We start from the raw sequence: 21,218 nt of genomic DNA, 5'->3' as shown, positions 1-21,218 counted from the left end.
TACATTGTCACTAGGTGTGGAGCCCCCAAAGAAAAGAGACTCACAGATGCAGCTTGTTGGACTGAAACAGATGTAAAAAGCAAAAGAAACTTTTAGCAAATAGATAGCTTGACAGATATTTTCAATGCTTTCTGTGTCCATGAGTAAAACTTCTAGTCTAGTATTTCTTCTGTTTTCCTGGTTAGGAAAGGATTTGCAAGGTGATCAGATAACCTGAAGAAAAGGTGGGGGTGGTTTCAAAAAATAGTTATACAGAGGGTTGCCAACTGACTGGAAAAATGGCCTGGCTTGCTCTACCTAGCCTTATTGCACCCTGCTGCCACAAGCGCAAATGTACTGCATTAATGCATGTTCCAACAGGCCTGGCCTCCAAAAACATCTGAAGGTGTATGGGGTCTCACAACATGTTGGGACTGCATCTTGTCAAGGCCATCACTCTGTGGTAGAGTCCATAGAAGGTCCACTGTGCCCAGTCCCCACCATCTCCAATTCAGAAGAATCTCAGGTAGCAGGGCTAGAAAGGATACTCCTGAGTGCCATAGCCAGTCTGAGCAGACACTCTCAGGAGTGGGCCTGATATGAGACCTGCTATGATTCTGGAGCCCTTCAGCCAGGGCAGGTCACAGCTCACAAGTGGGCTCTTTGCTGTCTTGCAGGATGACTTCTTTCCTGAAGAAGTTTCAACTCCTGAAGAAAAAGAGCACAACGGCCAATGATTCTGCTCCTGAGGATCACCGGGCCCAGCAGGATCCAAGGGAGGCCTCCCGAAACCAAGGCCGCCAACAGCCGTCAACCAGCACCCAAGATCCTGCCTACCAGAGAACATCTCAGCTCTTGCCCTTGTTGGTCAAGCCTCCTCAGCAGTCAACCCTTGAGGCAAAGAAGAAACTGCAGACTCAGACACTGGCCCTCCCCGAACTGCCAGGCACAGCCACAAGTCGGGGAGAGCAGGCGCATCGACTCTCCCTTGATGGCAACAAGCAGCAGATCACCTTGCCCAAGCTGCCTGCTGCCAAGACAAAGAGGAGCAGCCCCGTCCTGAAAAAGAAAGGGCCAGAGGGCGGGACTCCTGTTTTTCCAGGTAACTGGGACTGCAGCTCCATTCATTCATTTCAACCAGGCCTCCGTTCCCGAGACTGCACTGGCTCTCTGTTTTCTTCCATGCATACTGCAGTAGCCTCACAGGGAGCTTCCATAGGCTTCTGGTTCCCTGTCAAGTGGACCTGTGTGGTGCTTGTCTTTGCAAACATGTGGTTGTAGCAGTCACCCCTTTTGATGCACACTGTACACTTAAAGCATCCTCATGTACGGTAGATACTCGCCTATAGTACGTGAAATTTTTGCCAAGTAATCAAGTTCCAGTTATCACTTCGCTTGATCTCCGGGTCAATCAGAGGGCGAAGGCTTTCAACTCTGAAAAGTTTCCTTTCTCAAGTGGCAGAAAGGCAGGCGCCAAGTTTCTCAAGCAGCAGGCAGGCAGGCACAGCTCCTTAGAAGCAATTGGTTAACCTTTTATTCTCCTTCCTCGTGCTGCAGCCTGGTTCTGCTTTGCAAATGCTTGCAAAGCAGGTCCGTTTTTTGAAACATCAGGATGGGAATTCTCCTTTCCATTTGAAGCAGGCTACAATTCAATGCACCCTTACTTAAGAATAACACCCATGGAAAGCAGTGGGTCTACTTCTCAGTAAAAAGGGTTGCAAATATATGCAGCTCCATCTCTCTGCTGTGAATTGAATTGCACACTCCCAGTTATGTGTTATGGATTGTATGTTGTACGTAGGGCTTCTGGCTTAACACACCAGACACCTTAAATGTGGATTTGATTCATGGTTCTCCTGCGGTGGTTGCCAACCTTTTTCACTTGCATATCCCTTGGCAGCCCATTTCCATAAATTGTACCCTTCATATTAGCAAAATGTTTGTAATTAATAATACAAGCCCTCTTCTCCTCTCTATGAAAGCCCAGAATTCATGTATTTATCACAGTGTTTTCTCTTTTTATCTGTTTGAAGAACAGAAGGCTCTGCCTTTGCACTGTTTTGCACCAGAAGCGTGCTGAGAAATTCTGGGTGATTGATCACTTTCCATATTATGTTTCAGCTTTTTTACTGTGCTGGTTTTCAATCACTGGTTCATACATGAATTGATGACCAAAAACTAGCTATTGGTGGGGCTTTCACAGCCAACTAGCTACCTCCCTTCCTGCCTTGCTGGTCCTTGCAAGGCATTCCTGTCTTGCAAGGCATTCTGGAGCATGACCTGCCTTTTTCTACCATTATTCCATTTTTTTTCAAGTACCCCTAGAGTGTCCCAGGGAGTACATGAATACCAGGTTGGGAACCACTGTTTTACTGGTATGTTGTTTACAGTGCACTTACTCTGATAGTGCTTACAAAAAGGTGATGAAGACCAAAATTTAAAAAGAATAAAAATGTATCTTATGATCTTTTACTATGTTTTTTAATAAATTAGAGACTACAGTTCTTAGGTAACAGTTAGTGGTGGGTTATTTTTCAGAATCTGGCCTTGGGTAAAATCAGACAAAACTATAGTCAGACACCCCCCTAAGTTTAACCCCCAACTTATCCAAGGGTCATAGAAAATTCCATGATTGTTGGCTTAAAACCTGCCCTCGACTTATCTGTGGGATCGACTTATAGGTGAGTATCTGCTGTGCTTTGTTGCTTATTGTTTGATTGTGTTTTTAAGTTAGCCACCTTGGGCCCTTCCATTTGAATGGAAATTGCAGCAATGACTTATGGGCTGCTGCACTTCCAAAACTCACATTCTGGTGGTGCAGTGGCTTTGTGGCTGTTGCAAACAGTGACATGCCATTCAACACAGCTGGGGCGCAGGCACCACAAGCAGCAAGCAGCTGCGAACAAGCAGCCCAGCAACGACTCCTGGGATTGATCAGTGAGTGGGGGGTTGGACAGGAGCCGGGGGTGGGATGAACAGGGCAGATGTGGAGGCTGGGTGTTTACCACATGGAGATTCAAAGTTCTGAGAACCTGACAAATCTACAGCTAAATCAGAAAGCACTCCACATGTCAATCCTTACAACAATCCTGTAAGGTAGGTTAGGATTCTTATCCTGATACTGTAGTTGGAAGGACTGAGGTGAAGAGTATCTTGCAAGGAGTGGCAATGAGATCAAGTATCTTGTTGTCTTGTGTTCTCCTTGAGGTATCTGGTGGGCTACTGTGAGATACAGGAAGCTGGACCAGATGGGCTCCTGGCCTTATCTAGCTGGACTCTTCTTATGTTCTCAGATACATCAAGGGGCCCACTTTCTCCCATCTGGACCTCCACTCTAAGGAGATGGGCCTTTGGCCTGATCCAGTGGGCTCTTCTTATGTTCTTGTGGTGGACCAGATGTGGCCATAGTATGGAGACACCTGATCTACAGACAGTGTATCTTTTTTTCTTTAATATGCAAAGATATGCAGATTTAATCAATGACTGAAGGCCCAATCTATCCAACTTTCCAGCACCGATGCAGCTGCAATGCAGTGCTGAGTTAAAGGACGAAATGTTCCTTAACCTCATAGGAATATAAGAACATAAGAAGAGCCCCACTAGATCAGGCCATAGGCCCATCTAGTCCAGCTTCCTGTATCTCACAGCAGCCCACCAAATGCCCACCAAATGCCAAATGCACACCAGATAACAAGAGACCTCATCCGGGTGCCCTCCCTTGCATTGGCATTCTGACATAGCCCATTTCTAAAATCAGGAGGTTGCACATACACATCATGGCTTGTAACCCATAATGGATTTTTCCTCCAGAAACTTGTCCAATCCCCTTTTAAGGGCATCCAGGCCAGATGCCGTCACCACATCCTGCGGCAAGGAGTTCCACAGACTGACCACACGCTGAGTAAAGAAATACTGTTCTAACCCTCCCAACACTCAATTTTAGTGGATGTCCTCTGGTTCTGGTGTTATGTGAGAGTGTAAAGAGCATCTCTCTATCCACTTTATCCTTCCCCTGCATAATTTTGTATGTCTCAATCATGTACCCCCTCAGGCATCTCTTTTCTAGGCTGAAGAGGCCCAAACGCTGTAGTCTTTCCTCATAAGGAAGGTTCCCCAGCCCATTAATCATCTTAGTCGCTCTCTTTTGCACCTTTTCCATTTCCACTATGTCCTTTTTGAGAAGTGGTGACCAGAACTGGACACAATACTCCAGGTGTGGCCTTACCATCGACTTGTACAACGGCATTATAATATTAGCCATTTTGTTCTCAATACCCTTCCTAATGATCCCAAGCATAGAATTGGCCTTCTTCACTGCCGCTGCACACTGGGTTGACACTTTCATCGCCCTGTCCACCACCACCCCAAGATCTCTCTCCTGATCTGTCACAGACAGCTCAGAACCCATCAACCTATATGTGAAGTTTTGATTTTTTGCCCCAATGTGCATGACTTTACACTTACATTGAAATGCATCTGCCATTTTGCTGCCCATTCTGCCAGTTTGGAGAGATCCTTCTGGAGCTCCTCACAATCACGTCTGGACTTCACCACTCGGAAAAGTTTGGTGTTGTCTGCAAACTTAGCTACCTCACTGCTCAACCCTGTCTCCAGGTCATTTATGAAGAGGTTGAAGAGCACCGGTCCCAGGACAGATCCTTGGGGCACACCGCTTTTCACCTCTCTCCATTGTGAAAATTGCCCATTGACATCCACTCTCTGTTTCCTGGTCTTCAACCAGGTCTCAATCCAGGAGAGGACCTGTCCTCTAATTCCCTGACTGTGGAGTTTTTTCAGTAGCCTTTGGTGAGGGACCGTGTCAAACGCCTTCTGAAAGTCCAGATATATAATGTCCATGGGTTCTCCCGCATTGACATGCCTGTTGACCTTTTCCGCCCCCCACCCCCATGCAGGATGCAGTGCACGCCCCATTGGCATTGCTGCATCAGTGCTGGAAGGTAGAATAGGACTGGGCCCTTAAGCAATTAAAGTTTCTTTGATTGGTTGACAAGCCTCCTTTTTATCTGATAAGATGCCACCATCTTATGGCTCTTTACCATGTCAGAGATTTCATGTGGCAAAATATTTCCTCTGAAGGCTCCTGAAGTGGTGAAGGTTAGTGGAATTTCCCCACTTTGCTGAAACAAAACCAGAGTTCGTTCACCCTGGGAGTAAATGACAGTTTGTATAATGTGAACCACATTCCAGCGATGATCCAGAATGAACAACCAGCCTAGTGACCAGTGGCATAGCTAGAGGGGGTACAAAGCACTAACTTTTGCAGGAGCTTCACTATATCGTACAAGAGGCCCCTCCCTCTTCCCTTCAGAGCCAGGCGTATGCTTCGGTTTTGCTTCCTCCCGACTGGAATGGTTCCAAAGGGGAGGGGGAAGGCCCCTTGCACACTGCAGTGATGCTCCCTGCAAAATTTAGTGCTTTGCACCCCCTCCAGCTACACCTCTGCTGGTGACAACCCCTTGTGGTGACTTGGCCACCTTAAGTAACCATCGTCCAGCTCGGTGCCTGAACCCTTCTGTCAAAGAGGTGATTTCTTTCCATGCTGCCTTTTCCATTCCACCCATGAGCCTCTCTCTGTTTCACAGAACTCTCCGACGAGCAATTCAGATATCTGTGGGATGCCAAGAAGCTGCAGCGAGCAATGACTGTAAAAGAAGCTGTGGATATGATGGATGAGAGGGAAGTTTTGAACACCATCCTGGCTCACCTTCAGAGGCCTCCTCCGGTCCGTTGGGCATCAAAGATCTGGGGCCACTCTGGAATAATTAATTAGGCCATTTCTGCCCAATGTTGCATATACACAACAGGGACCAAATGTATACACCTGTGAACCAGGCAAAAATGGGTTAATCTTTGGAGACCATGCAGAGCAGAAAAGGTCATGGATGCAGGAGCATTGGGTTCTGAGGAAACCTTCTGAGGCAAATCCACATCCATGATAACAGATTCTTGCCACAAGGGTCACAGTGGAACTTGAGGGATGGTTTACTTGGGCCTCCTCTGCTAGACTTTGTCACCTACCTGCACTGGCTGCCATCACTGGCTTGCTGTCTTCTGCAGTCACCAGCCCTGTGCCTCATCCCAGCTCTCCCCATGTCAATGTTTTCCTACTGCCTCCTATTTACTTAATTTAACCTCACTGTCAACGAATGACATGTCACACTGGTTGATACATCCCTGCCCAAGGAGCTTACATTTTAAATGCTACTGTGGGGAGATGGTCAAGGGAGGGAAATGAGAAGTAAGGACTGCGAAAAACAGAGAGCAAAGAAGGAGTGGGAAGGTCAAAGGTCTGAGCCAATGTGAATAAGTGCTCTTAAGCTTGTCTTATCTGAAGACGTGGAATCCCATCTGCCAGGATTCTCCCATGAAAAGAATGAAGGGTCTGGTCTGTGTCAATTAGGGCACAATCCTAACCCCTTATGTCAGTGCTTTCCTGCACTGGCATAGCGGCGCCAATGGGACATGTGCTGCATCCTGCAGTTGGGTGTCACTCACGGAGGCCTCCTCAAAGTAAGGGAATGTTTGTTCCCTCACCTCAGAGCTCCATTGCCCTGATGTCAGTGCTGGAAAGCTCTGACATAAGGAGTTAGGATTGCGCCTTTAGAATCTCATATGCTGCTATAAATTTTTCTGCTAGGAGGCCTTAGCTTCAATATTTATACCCTAAATTTTATTTTATCTTTTGCTGGGGAAGTTGGCAAAACAGCTGATATTTCTGAGTTAATTCCCTGCATTCATGACAACAGCAGCACTTTCTGGGAAAGAGCAGACTCCTTTTTGCATGTATTTGGCCAGCAAAAGTGGCCTTTCTGCATACTCTTTTCATCTGGGAGTGAGGCATCATTTCACGTAGTGAAGAAATGAAGCAGCCCCGGAAGACCAGCGTGGCAGGTCAGGATCAGCATTGCGCCATTTGGGGGGGTGGGGGTGGAGAAGGGGAGGATGGGATGATTTCCAATGCAAAGTGATCAGTTCAGGAGTGCAACCTCCCCCTTTTTTGCACTTGTTGCAGTCATGCTGGCCCTGCCCTGCCCTGCTGCTAGGTTAAATGCACTAGACTAAAAGAAACAGTCGAGAACCAATAATGTCAGGAAAGGCCTGTAGTTCAGTGGCACAGCACCTCCTTCGCATGTGTAAGGTTCCATGTTCAGTGTTTAACAGCATCTCCAATGATGACTGGGAAAGACCTTTCTCTGTCCACCTATCAACACCTCTTTAGGATTTCAGAGTAGACAGTAACCTAACTGGTACTAAACAGGTACCCTAATGGGTACTTAGATTGACTAATTTTATTTACATATTCATTTGATTAATACCCTTTCTCCCTAATGGGCACCCAAAGTGGCTGACTCTTTATGTGTTTAAGCAATACCACAAAGCATCTTCCTGATCCGGAACTCTGACAGGTGCCTCCCTTTTCAGTGTGCAGTGGACATAGCTAGAGGGGGTGCAAAGCACTAAGTTTTGCAGGAAGCCTCAATACGGAGTGCAACCAGCCCCTCCCCCTCCCCTTCAGAGCCTATTCTGGGCAGGAAGAGCAAAACAGACATTTGCTTGGTTCCAACGGGGAGGGGAGGGCGCGGCTTGCAAACCATAGTGAGGCTTATAAGAACATAAGAAAAACCCCACTGGATCAGGCCAAAGGTCCGTCTAATCCAGCTTCCTGTATCTCACAGTGGGCTACCAGATACTTCAGGGAGCACACAAGACAACAAGATACCTGCATCCCGGTGCCCTCCCTTGCATCTGGCATTCAGAGGCAGCCTACTTCTAAAATCAGGAGGCTGCACATACACATCATGGTTTGTAACCTGTGATGGACCTTTCCTCCAGAAATTTGTCCAATCCCCTTTTAAAGGCATTCAGGCCAGATGCCATCACCACTTCCTGTAGCAAGGAGTTCCACAGACTAACCACATGCTGGGTAAATAAATATTTTCTTTTGTCTGTCCTACCTCTCCCAACACTCAATTTTAGTAGGTGTTCCCTGGTTCTGGAGTTGTTTGAGAGGGAAAAGAACATCTCTCTGTCCACTTCATGTCCCCGCTCAAGTCCCCCCTCAATCACCTTTTTTCTAACTGAAGAGCCCCAAGCGCTGTAGCCTTTCCTTGTAAGGGAGGTGCCCCAGCCCAGTAATTATTTTGGTTGCTCTCTTCTGCACCTTTTCCATCTCCACTATATCCTTTTTGAGATGCGGCAACCAGAACTGAACACAATACTCCAGGTGTGGCCTTACCATCGATTTGTACAACGACATTACAATATTAGCTATCTTATTCTCAATGCCTTTCCTAATGATCCCAAGTATGGAATTAGCCTTCTTACTGCCGCCGCGCATTGGGTCCACACTTTCATCGAGCTGTCCACCAGCACCCCAAGATCTCTCTCCTGTCACAGACAGCTCAGAACCCATTGGCCTATATGTAAAGTTTTGATTTTTTGCCCCAATGTGCATGACTTTACACTTACTGACATTGAAACTCATCTGCCATTTTGCTGCCCAGTCTCCCAGTTTAGAGAGATCCTTCTGGAGCTCTTCAAAATCTCTTCTGGTCTTTACTACTCAGAAAAGTTTTGTGTCATCTGCAAACTTGACCACCTCACTACTTAACCCTGTCTCCAGGTTATTTATGAACAGGTTGAAAAGCACCTTTCCCAGGATAGAACCTTGAGCTACATTGCTTTTCACTTCTCTTTACTGTGAAAATTGCCTGTTGACACCCACTCTCTGTTTCCTGGTCCTTAACCAGTTCCTAATCCACGAGAGGACCTGCCCTCTTATTCCCTGACTGTGGAGCTTTCTCAGCAGCCTTTGGTGAGGGACCGTATAAAATGCCTTCTGAAAATCCAGATATATAATGTTCACGGGTTCTCCCACATCCACATGCCTGTTGACTTTTTCAAAGAATTCTAAAAGGTTTGTGAGGCATGACATGCCCTTACAAAAGCCATGCTGATTCTTCCTCAGCAAGGCTTGTTCGTCTATGCCACTGTCAGTGTGGCAACAGTCAGAATGTAAGTGAGAAAAGGAGGACCTCTTTCTGCTCTTTTTACTTCTTTGGTGTTGGGTTTGGGTGTACCAAACCAACACTGCAAAATCTGCTCTCCTTCTCTTTCCTTCTGAATAGTGAAGTGTGCATTGTGGACAAGCTGAAGATATTGTTTTGCTTTTATTGTTAGTTTTTGAAATTGCAATAGTCTTTATGTTGGATTGCTTCTGTAATGCAGGCTTGAGAACATGGTTAAAAGGTGGAGTAGCCATTTCTAAGCAAAGGAAGTCATCAGTAGGACAACTGTTTGTTCATGAGTAAAGGTGTTTTCATAAGGTATGTGAAGCTGATCTCTTTTTTCAGCAAGGTCCTACCACAGAGTTCAGACAAGCTGGGAGAAGACCAGGTGACATCGCTACATCTAGCCAGAAAGCATTTGTCAAGACCTACAGACCACCGATCCCAGATAAGGTAAATTCTGAGCCTAGATGCTGGGATAGTTATTTGTACTTGCAACTTTTGGCCAACTCTGGGTGCACGTGTGTGCTGTCCAAGGTGGTGAGGGCAGGGGATTAATATCACAAATTCTGCTCTGACCCTATGGGTCAGGGTCTATTCTGCTCATCTTCTGTTCCGTACTGTAGTGCAGGGGTGTCCAAACCCCAGCCTGGGGGCCACTTGCGGCCCTCGGGGACTCCCAATCCATCCCACAGCTCCCAGTCTTCAATGAGTCTCTGGAGACTTGCTGGAGCCCACACTGGCCCAGTGTAACTGCTCTCATTGTGAGGGCTATTGTTTGCGCTCTCACGTGAGCTGTGGGATGAGGGCTCCCTCCACTGCTTGCTGTTTCACGTCTGTGATGCAGCAGAGGCAACAAAGCAAAGGCCGGCCTTGCTTTGTGCAAGGCCTTTTATAGGCCTTGAGCTATTGCAAGACCTTCATTCATTTATATAAGTTCCATCTCTAATATATTCATTTATGTAAATTTATGTAAGTTTTAAATTTTAAATGTAAATTAATTATTTTTTCCCCGGCCCCCGACACACTGTCAGAGAGATTATGTGGCCCTCCTGCCAAAATATTTGGACACCCCTGCTGTAGTGTCTTGAACCCTGTTGCTTTAAGACTAGTTGTGCAACACCATGGGTAGAACAGTGGAGCTTTCTGTTTGCCCCAGATTTTCTGATCCTTGCTGAACTGACTCAGCTTTCAAGGACTGGAGCTGTGGGGATTGCGCCAGACTGAGAGGCCCAAGGCCCCATTCACTGCCTGGAGAACTTGTCCACCTTGGAGTGCTCCCCGTCTAATGGTCCCAGATGACGAGTGGCACCAGACTTAGCTTAGTTCCAAGTTTACTTCCTGCCTCCACCACTGCTTCCTCCAAAGTGTAACTTCTGGTCACTTTTTAGCATCCTTGCCCAGCTGCAGAGTAAGGAGTCCCACCTTTTGTGAAAGCAGGAGAACTGGGCCTTGGAGGCTTTGCCGGCGCACTCTTCAGAGACCCTGCTTGCTACCCCACCTCTCTTGTCCACTACCTAAGAGAGCTCTCAGAAGTAGTCATGGTGTTCAAGGCCAGCCAGTTTCTTTCTCTGCTGGCCACTTCCAGTACTGCCACTGCCAAAGGGATCAGGACCTCTCACATTTCAATAACAGACATGGAATATGTCCAAAAACCTATGGGAAACCTGCCATTTAAATGATACATTTCTATCAATTAGTATCAGAGAAGCATCAACTATACTTTGTTCCTTCTGGTTTTGCCGGCTGCTTCCATCCAGTGGTGTAGCTAGAGGGGGTGCAAAGCACTATGTTTTGCAGGGAGCCTCACTGCAGTGAGCCTCACTGCAGCCTCACCTTCAGAACCAGATGCAGGCCTCCATTTTGCTCCCACAGCCTGGAATGGTGTCAGGGGGTGACCTTCCCCGGGGCCCCTGACTTATCTTCGCAGGGAAACAACCCCCAGGTCCGAACCCCAGTGAAACCCCTGAGTGGGGAGAGCCCTCATTGGCCCCATCCCCGTGCTCGCCAGGCCTCGCCGATGACAGGGCAGGCAGGAGACACTGCCCCTTCTGGCCCTGGTGGCCGCTGGGCGAGAAGGGAGGCGGAGACCCACCCGGGCGGGCAGGCGAACGGCTGCCCACCCCTCCCGACCTGATGGACAGGAGAACTTGCCGCCCCCAAGATGCCCAGCCATCCTCCGGCAAGCAGCACTCTGCCCAACCGCTGGAATGGCGCTGCCATCCCCATCCGTTGATGTCAGTGGCGGGTGACACCTGCCGCATGCCTGGCCCGCTGATGGGAGCTCCTGTATGCCTCGGGGGGGGAAGGATCACAGACCACGAGCCCTAGGGACACAGCAAGGCGTAGCCAGGGGAGAGGCAAGCTGGGAGCCTCTCCCCACGCCTTTCTCAAACCCTCTCTATGCAGGCCTGGGCCAAGGCTGCAGGCCTGCCCCTTTTACCCAGCCCAAGCAGGAAGGGTTCGGGTTCGGGTTCAAGCAGGAAGGGGTGTAGCTGGGCAGAGCCTGGAGCCTCCTTAAAGGTTGGGCTGGCCAGTGATGAGGGCAGGCTGCAGGGAGCAGGTTGTGGTGAGGTAGGAGGCTGGAGCTCTAGCTTACCTACCTGTGACCTGGGAAACCTACCCTGAGCCAGAGAGGGGGAACAGGGTGCAGTTAACCCCCCCGCCCCGGTACTCTGAGGTCAACCCGACCTGCTCATCTCAACAGCCAGGTGTGAACAGGGGAAGCCCACTGTGGGGCTAACCCCTCTCCTGTTTCAGAGGGAAGCCTTGGGGGTCGCTACCCCGCTCCTCCCTCCGACCCCAGCCCAAGAATCCCACAAATGGCTCCAAAGGGGAGGGGCCCCTTGCACACTGCAGTGAGCCTCCTTGCAAAACTTAATGCTTTGCACCCCCTCTAGCTATGCCACTGCTTCCCTCTCTTAATTTTGCTGTGTGTTTTTTTTTTATTTTAGTGAGTATTGTATCCTTTTTTGTGTTTCATTTTTTCATATTACTTGCAGCTTTGGGCTATACTGTAATATACGGAAAAGGCAGAATTATTATATTTGTATTAAACAGACAAATGTGTGAGCTCCCAAAACAAAATAATTTGAACCAAAAGAAAAATAGACTTCTCAAAGTTAATTTTTTTTAATCAAATTGACTCCTCAAATTTGACATCTCAAATTTACAGTTACAGTATGAGCTGAGATGATATACGTGCCCTAAAAACACAGATTCGGTACTCGGCAGCTACGATTCCAGACCCATGGAATTACCGAGTGAAACATGAACATGAGCATCTGCCTCCTCCTTCTGTAATGTGTCCTTGAATGGGCAAAATGGTATCAGCTGAAAAATCTGATGTCTGACCTTTTATCGAGTGGTACAAAGGTCCTTCCTGCGGTATCTGATCGGTAATCAGCTGTCCCTTGCAGGCAACTTGACAGTGAATGTCGGTGTCCTTGGGTGATGGCATCACATTTCAAAGGGAAATGTTCTTGTCTATTCCAGCCATGTGAGGGCAGCCTTGGCACACCACGGATGCAGCAAAAATTCCTGATATGCTAACTCAGTACGGTGTGGGCACCAGCATCACCATAAGCATCTTTAAAATGTGGGACGGGGCACTTGGAACACCCATATTTGGAAATAACTCTTTCCTAGTTGACGAAAGCTTCCCTTACTATCCTCCCTTAAGAGCTGTCGTCCCAAAGAGGCAAAATAAGTTGAATTGATACATAATGGATATGTTTTAGGTATTCAGTGGGCCCTCAGTATCCTCAGGAGATCAATTCCAGGACCCCCTGCGAATACCTAAATCCATGAATAATGAAATCGGGGGGCGGGGGGCGGTGTGGCAATGCAAAACGTACTTGGAGGCTGTGCCTGGAGGCTATACCTGCAGGCTGAGGTCATGTATAGCCTCCCTGCCTCCCCAGAAGCCTCCTGGACGTGGCCAGCAGCCACTTCTGGTTCACTCCTGCAACTTTTGGTTGTGTCTGGGAGGTGTTCTGAGGCATGGGGAGGCCATGTACAGCCTCCTGTCGCCTCGGAACACTTCCCAGATGCAGCTGGTCTCTGGCACGAACCGGAAGTGGCTTGGGTCGTGTCCGGGAGGCCCTTGGTTGCGTGGTCTCAGCATCTGCAGGTGCTCAGATCCACAGATGCCAAGTGTCATACACTGGGTCTCACACTCCCAGGGTTTTGGGCGCTCAGAGTTGTTGGTTCTGAACCCTAGAGCCCTCAAAGATCCCTGTTCGGTAGTACTGCCACCGCCCTGTAAGAGCCAGTGCCTCAGCCCAGGGACACCGAGACCCTCTAGGCTTAACTATATCCCTTGTAGGCACTGAGCACTTTCTTACTTAAAGTCTCAGTCCTCAAGTTACTAGTCCACAATGAGGATTTTTGGTAGCTTGCTGAACGGCTAGGCAGGATTCTGAACCTTTGTCCCCAACAGACAATGAACCAACATGGTAAAAAGATTTTCTACTTTATTAAATACATAAGGTTACAAAAAGGTTACAAAAGGCAGCAAATGCTAGAGGCATAAAAACTTCTAGGAAATATCAGCATAAAACAACAAAGCTAACTTGCTAACTCTATTATTCTCTAACCCTCACCTGGGTCAGCTCTTTTGTAGATCCTCAGGCCAGTTACCTATGGCCTCATGGTCCTGGCGGGGCAGGATGTGCACCCACCTCCTCTCTCACCAAGAGACAAAGACCAAAAGACCCTGTCCTACTGAAGTGGGGCTGGATGCTAGCCCTCTCAGCTCTTCCCTCCCCCCTGGAGATCTACAGCTGCATTCCATCCTTGATGGGCGTCTTTCTGGCTGCCTAGGTGCTACATTATCACCTTCCATTGAATTGTAAATCCTGGCAGCTAGGACTGCAAGCCCCTTGCAAGCCCCTTCTGGGTTACTGGGTTACTGTGGTTCAGGCTCTGCAATGCTAGTAGGCCTAAACTGTACATATTCATGACACCAATCCCGCAGATAAGGTTGTATTGGCAACCTTCAGTCTCGAAAGACTATGGTATCGCGCTCTGAAAAGTGGTTCTGGAACAGCGTCTAGTGTGGCTGAAAAGGCCAATCCGGGAGTGACAATCCCTTCCACACCGGGAGCAAGTGCAGTCTGTCCCTGCTCTGTCTCCCTGGCTATGGGCCTTCCTTCTTTGCCTCTTTGCCTCAGACTGCTGGCAAAGTGTCTCTTCAAACTGGGAAAGGCCATGCTGCACAGCCTGCCTCCAAGCGGGCCGCTCAGAGGCCAGGGTTTCCCACTTGTTGAGGTCCATCCCTAAGGCCTTCAGATCCCTCTTGCAGATGTCCTTGTATCGCAGCTGTGGTCTACCTGTAGGGCGCTTTCCTTGCACGAGTTCACCATAGAGGAGATCCTTTGGGATCCAGCCATCATCCATTCTCTCGACATGACCGAGCCAACGCAGGCGTCTCTGTTTCAGCAGTGCATACATGCTAGGGATTCCAGCACGTTCCAGGACTGTGTTGTTAGGAACTTTGTCCTGCCAGGTGATGCCGAGAATGCGTCGGAGGCAGCGCATGTGGAAAGCGTTCAGTTTCCTCTCCTGTTGTGAGCGGAGAGTCCATGACTCGCTGCAGTACAGAAGTGTACTCAGGACGCAAGCTCTGTAGACCTGGATCTTGGTATGTTCTGTCAGCTTCTTGTTGGACCAGACTCTCTTTGTGAGTCTGGAAAACGTGGTAGCTGCTTTACCGATGCGTTTGTTTAGCTCAGTATCGAGAGAAAGAGTGTCGGAGAGAAAGAGTGTCAGAGATGCAGATAAGGTGGGCCCACTATATGTATGTATGTGGCTAAGCACAGCTAAGGCCAATTTTGAAGATTTACCTGACTTGACTCAGGGAATGTTTGACACCTTCCCCCTTCACCCTCATCTCTCTGTCATCTCCACAATATCCCTGTGGGACTAACCGAGATGTTTCTTGCCCTCCACCAGCTTGCTCTTTATAAATATTTTGGGGTGAAGCTGCGAGAAGTGAGGCAGAAGGAACTTCTCGGGGAATACTTGCTTCTGCTTCTGCGGTTGTCGTCACAAGAAGAAGACAGAGATGTGAGTGATTGGCGGGGTCTCTGGAAAGTTCTAGGCATCCATCCTAATGGGTTGCCTTCTTGCAGGTCCTCCAGGGTTTGATTTTGCTACTGGCCTCTCCAAGGCTAAGAAGCAAATGGTTTAATTAATCCGCCTCAGCTCCCCATTTATGAACTCATTGCTCCTTCCATGAACGTTGCTCAGCTTCCTTCTCTCCCGGTCAGAACCAGTTCCAAGCACTGAGTTCTAATCTTGCCTGAGAACTGACAGAGAATCATAGGAATGGGTTTCAGGGTTCTCATGTAGATCTGGGGACTCTCCGCCAGTCAATCACAACAAAGCAGGTGTTGCTGTTGGCAAAGCTTATAACAAAAATTCAGACATATTCGTAGATCATTTAAAAATGGTGAGTCTCCAACTAGGCAAATTATTATTCCTGTAATGCTGAAGAGCTTTTCTCAAAGTCTCTTCATGTCCTCTGCTGCAGCAGCTGACCTGTTTGGGCAGGCAATAATGGGAATAATGAAAGGAAAAAGCCTTACACTGGCATGTTGTGTTCATGTGTGTGCATGCATGTTACATACGTGCTCGTTAGAAGTAAAATTCATTTTTATAGATTCATTCTAAAATATTTCCATCCCACTTTTCTGCTTTAAAAAATGCATTCAAGATTATGAAGACGGTAAAAAGAATCACGACACGCTCCCCTTCCTAGCCATTCTAGGGACCCTGGAAGTTTGGAAACGTGCAGAACTTAAGTGTGTGTGTGTGTACACAGATACATTTTCCCAACAGGCAAAATGGGATGAAACAGGATCTCACCAAGGTCAGGCTGCCACTTTTAACAGGAGAAGACAAGCAACTTCTTGTCTGGTAATGGGAGTTATGTCCAGAAGGAATTTCCAGCTAGAATTCCTGTGGGCTGCCACCTCTGCCTTCAGACCCCTCCTCAGAATTCATTTTTTCCAAGAAGTATTTGGTTCAATCCCTTGGCCCTCATCCTCCGAAGAAAAGGCGCTTGAGATTTTGCATTTTCTCATATTCATCCCTGGAGATGTGAAAGGAGCAAATGGCAATCAAAGGAAGGGAGGGGAGCAATTGTCTCAAGAAAAGTGAGTTGCCATTCAAGACAAAAATTGCTCATGACAATCATTACCCACTGGTGGGGAAACAAGGAGAGGCAGGTTAATATAGTGACATCAACTGTATGGATTGTGAAAGGAAATTATGTCACTGACACTTGTCACTTCCTGTAGGGGATCTCTGAAGCAGTCGGCCTGGTGGCTTTTTACCACTTGTCGGAGATCCTGGTGACCCTGAGGGAGTACGCTCATCTGATGGCTGCAAAGAGAGCTTTGCAGACAGATACAACGTTAGAGGTAAAACTGCAGAACAGTGAAATGGAAGGGCAAGAGGACAGGGCCGACACAGGAGAAGGTCTTGGTGGGTGGGATAATATTGAAAGATAATTTATTATCTATTACTGAACCATTTCGAAATATAATTCTTTTTCCAAAGATGTGTTCTCCACCAGTCCATGAAAAAGGCAGCTGGTGGGTGGATCTGCTCACCCTCTCAGCATGACCGGGCGATGCACCTTTGTTCTCTATATGAGAAGTACTGCTGGGCTAGCCATCCAGCTAATGGCTAACCTGTGAGCTGGGAAGAGGTGAGGCCCTGTTCAGCTGATGCGAGCAGGCAGAGGCACATCAGAAAAAGCAGATGACCATTTGGAAGAGACTAAGGCAGAGGGTTGTGTGTTTCTAGCTATAATTACTTTGAAAATCGGGGAACAGTCTGCCTAGGGACAGGGGAGACTCAGATTGATCTCTAGGACACCTTGTGCTCTCTGGAGTGCCAGTCTGCTTCTACTTGAGCTTTCCTTGTATATCCGCCAGTAAAGCAGACTACTACAAAGGTAGCTTCAGGCTCCAGAACTCTTTCATCTAAAAGGAACTCTGACCTGTTAGGGCTTCTTCTGGACCTGACTTCTCACTGCTTGCCTGAGCAGCTTCAGCTGCCTTATTTGAATGGTAAAGATCATGTCCCTTGAAAGTATATTTCACCAGGTGACCAGGATAAATGCAGGCTTCTCCTGTCCAGCTAGTTTTTGTTTTGCCCTCAGTTCTTACATATGTTCTGATTCCTCTGGATGCCCTCACCCAAAACTGTCTATTTCTACTCTGTAAGCAGCTCTCCAAGGAATGGGGAGAAAGTCTACATAAGAACAGCCCCACTGGATCAGGCCAAAGGCCCATCTAGTCCAGTTTCCTGTATCGCACAGTGGCCCACCAAATGCCCCAGGGAGCACACCAGATAACAAGAGACCTCACCCTGGTGCCCTCCCTTGCATCTGGCATTCTGACATAACCCATTTCCAAAATCTAAAATCTAAAATAGCCCATTTCTAAAATCTAGACCTGAAAGATCTAGAGGTCCTTTCACTGGAGATGCCAGGAACTGAACCAATGAGATGAGCTGGTTCCTCTGCTGAAAAACTTGGGATATCATCTTGAATTACATGTGGGCTTTCCCATAAAATGATCACTATAGCTTAAATTTAAAAACAAACTCTCTGCAGGGTGAATTAGACATGTGTCCAGTTTTATTGATACACAACATGCAGGATGCATGAAATGTTGCTAAACTATGGTGGGGGCAGGGGGCTTTTAGCGCTTTGCCCCACCACAGTTTTGATTCTGATTACACACACTCCCCCTGCTATTGTTAACTGGAAAAAATACTTCCATCAGAAGCCCAATAGAAGTTTCTTTTCCACTAAAAATAGCACAGAGAGGGCATGCCGTAGACTACATCAAATCCATGTTGAGTGGCAAAGTACTAAATTTCCCCTACCCCCACAGCATTTTCACCATGTTTCGTGCCCTGCAGAGCTCTGTTTGTCAATAAAACTAGCTCCATATCAGGCCACGTTATGCAATTAGAGGCATGTCTAGTTTGGTGTGTCTTGTTTGGAGGAAGGTCCTTCATTTTCACTGTACATACACAAAGAAAATATACAATTGAGTCTATCAAAACATGTGCTAAACACAGCAAATGACACTGCTCATGAATACATACCCAGCAAGGGTGACTTCAGATATAGCAAGTGACAAAAAACACTTAAACACTTATCCATCTTAAAGTGCAATTCTGACACGTTGTTGTGCTAGCTTAGGCCACCTGTGCCAGCCCAAGAGTGTCATGAACATGTCATGAATGCAAAAACACATTTGCAGCTACTCAAGAGCCAGGCATGCCAGTGCAGAGATCTGCACCAATTCCCGGAGACAACATCCAGTGCTGGACGGGGGAGTTTGTGCCAGCTGAGGGAGGCCAACATGGGAAGGGGGGGAGGACTGGGTGGAGGGGAGGTGGGAGGGGGCATTTTAGGGCAGGGAGAAGATGGACCAGGAGACAGATCAGGCCTAGGAGAGGGGCAGGATCAGCTGAGCCAACGCAGGTCACATCCTAACCCCTGTCCCTGGCCCAAGCAACCTAACACAGGCTGCTCAGATTTGCCCCAGTGAAATCACTGGCATATATCTGAGTAGCCCCATTGGGGTGGCTGGGGCTCAACATGGTGTAAGGGAAAAATATTCCCTTACACCAAGGTGATCACCAGCCAACACCTAACCTGTGCTAGATGCAGCACAGGCCATTTGGCCTGCCTTTTCTAGCACTGGCTAGGATTAGGCTGCTTGTGTTAGGCCAAATATACAAAAGAAAAGCAACAAGCTGTCAAAAAATAAAGTTAGAACAAACATAATTGACCCATCAAAAAGTGTAGGCAAAACATTTCTCTTTGTGAACACCAATCATGAACATCAAAGTATTTTCCAGTTTAGTTGCCTGCTTACACACCTATCAACTTTTGCCACATTGCCGGTTTTCCAACTTCATTTTGCCGTTCTCTTAGGGAATGTGCCACAAAAGCTTCCCCACTCACTGGCTCATAAAATACAGCTATTAACTCCAGATTAATAGATAGGATTTATTTAACATAGTGCTTAAAATGGACTTTTTCCTCCATAAATCTGTCCAACCCTCTTTTAAAGGCATCTCGGCCAGATGTGATCACAATATCTTGTGGCAAAAACATCCTCTCTCTTCCCCCTTCCTTCCAGGAACAAAAAAATTTATTTGATAAGCAGACTCGTACCACTCTGTTGATGTGCTATGGACAGGCCGCCAACGGGGCAAAGCCAGAAGACGTGTTTCCACTCGTGGAACACATTGTGTCAGAGATCCTGTTCCAGTTTCGTGGGGACCACAAGGTAGGGTTGGCATTGAAATTTTGAAGAAGTGAAATTCAAAGTGAATGTCACTATTCCTTCCCAGTCAACATTCCTGCAGATTTTTCAGGGGATGCCGCATCAGTTTGGATAAGGCGCTTCCAGTGGGATAGCTAGAAGGGGTGCAAAGCTCTAAGTTTTGCAGGGAGCCTCACTTCAGCAGGGTCAGGCCTGGTTAGTACTTGGATGGGAGACTGCCTGGGAATACCAGGTGCTGTAGGCTTATACCATAGTCTTTCGAGACTGAAGGTTGCCAACCAACCATTTTCACTTCAGCATGCAAGCGGCCTCTCTCCCTCCCCTTAAGAGCCATTCCAGGCAGTGGGAGCAAAATGGAGGCATACACTTCTGGGAGCGTTCCAGCGAGGTCTTCTGCGTATTCACCTCTATTTTGCCCAAAATGCCTCCAAAGGGGGGGGGGCTGCTTGCACGCTGCAGTGAGGCTCCCTACAGAACTTAATTCTTTGCACTCTCTCCTGCTGCACCACTGGGCACATCTTTGCTCTAAGGTGCAATTCTCTTTCCGCATTGACTAATTCATTTATTATGTTGAGTATGCCAGTGCATAGCTCCTCCATGGAACCCAGGGCAGTGCGCTGTGTGGCCCCTTGTCCAGATACCGACCAGACTCAAGATCGTTTAGCTGCAGCAAGGCTGTTGTGTTGTGTTCCTTCAGGCCATGTCTTAGGATGTGAGCTTCCGCTGCTTTCCTCCTCCTTCACTTCTCAGGGGTGCTCATTGAGGGTTCACTGAATGCAGGCTCAGGTCTCCTTTGTTAAGGTTCTTTGTAGTTAGGTCCCTGTGTTCTGCCCAAGTTGAGCAGGTTGCAAGAAACAGCATACACAGCAGAGTACTTTCAAGCAGCAGTTGTATTTTGAGCATGGGATACCACAAGCAGAGTAGTCAATAAACAGTCCTAGTCAGCACGAAGAGCAGTCAGTCCAACGTTAACAAATCCAAATCAGTTTCCCACAATATACAGTCAAGGTTCAGTCCAAGGTCAGTAATAACATATACATACATATATATCCAGCCTCCACAGTCACTGGCAGCAGTTCCTTAGTTGTCTCCAACCACTCCCCTACTGCTGCACTGGAGGTTCAGCATACTAGCCCTTAAGTGGTGTGGTCAGCCAATCAGCGTAGGCTTGGTTACACCCAGGGTGTGGCTGTTACAGTTGCGTGCTGATTTTTCTGACTCAGCAGCCTACACCTGCTCCTGGACCAATTCATTAGCTGTGTTTCTGTCTTACTCAGAGCTAACATCCTTAAGCACCTTCAGTTCCAACTGTTGTGTACACCATTGGGAAGGATGGTAAAATGATGGTTAATGGGTGTTATTTTTCTCTGCCCTTTCTTTATCATTTATTTGTGTATTATATGTATATGTTGCTTTTCCAAATAAAATGTGCACAAAGCAAACGCCCCCCCCCCCCAGACATATAACAAACTGTGGCCAGATCTCTAATATCTCTTGCTGTCTGTCTCTCTCCATTACCTCTCCCTCCACCCCACCCCACCCGTAGGATGAGGTACTGAAGAAAAGCTTCTTGAGGGCCGTGGTCATGATAAGCAAAGCGCTTCAGTTCTGCAAGAACGACAATGTCCAATTGCCCCATAAAACCGAACTGGTCGTGTGCATCGTCGTAAGTGAATGGGGTGGAGGGGGTTCTGGAGCTCTGTGTTTGTAGACTCAAGAGAATCTGCCAGGCATAGGAATGCAGGAGACGCTTGCTAGCTCAAGTCTGAGTGCGCTGAGTTTGGGGTGGCACGGGGCAGTAGCAGAGCAGGTTCAGCAGGGCATAGGCAGTTTCAGGATCACAGGGCTACCAGGTTGTTGAGGCTGCTAAGATAAGTCCAGTGGGGCC

At 47.7% G+C, this 21,218-nt stretch overlaps 1 protein-coding gene across 1 annotated transcript in view; it reads left to right on the top strand.

Moving 5' to 3' along the window:
- The first annotated feature begins 657 nt into the window (after window positions 1-657).
- The window catches only part of LOC136641758 (maestro heat-like repeat family member 5), a 57,727-nt gene continuing 37,166 nt past the window's right edge, over window positions 658-21,218 (top strand). The window contains exons 1-6 of the mRNA XM_066617778.1: window positions 658-1,081; window positions 5,583-5,722; window positions 14,964-15,077; window positions 16,313-16,435; window positions 19,184-19,333; window positions 20,877-20,996. Coding sequence (XP_066473875.1) covers window positions 658-1,081; window positions 5,583-5,722; window positions 14,964-15,077; window positions 16,313-16,435; window positions 19,184-19,333; window positions 20,877-20,996 — 1,071 coding nt within the window. The remainder of the gene's footprint in view (window positions 1,082-5,582; window positions 5,723-14,963; window positions 15,078-16,312; window positions 16,436-19,183; window positions 19,334-20,876; window positions 20,997-21,218) is intronic.

Source organism: Tiliqua scincoides, chromosome 2, assembly GCF_035046505.1.
Source record: "Tiliqua scincoides isolate rTilSci1 chromosome 2, rTilSci1.hap2, whole genome shotgun sequence".
Taxonomy (NCBI): Eukaryota; Metazoa; Chordata; class Lepidosauria; order Squamata; family Scincidae; genus Tiliqua; species Tiliqua scincoides.
This window is presented reverse-complemented; position numbering and strand designations above follow the sequence as displayed.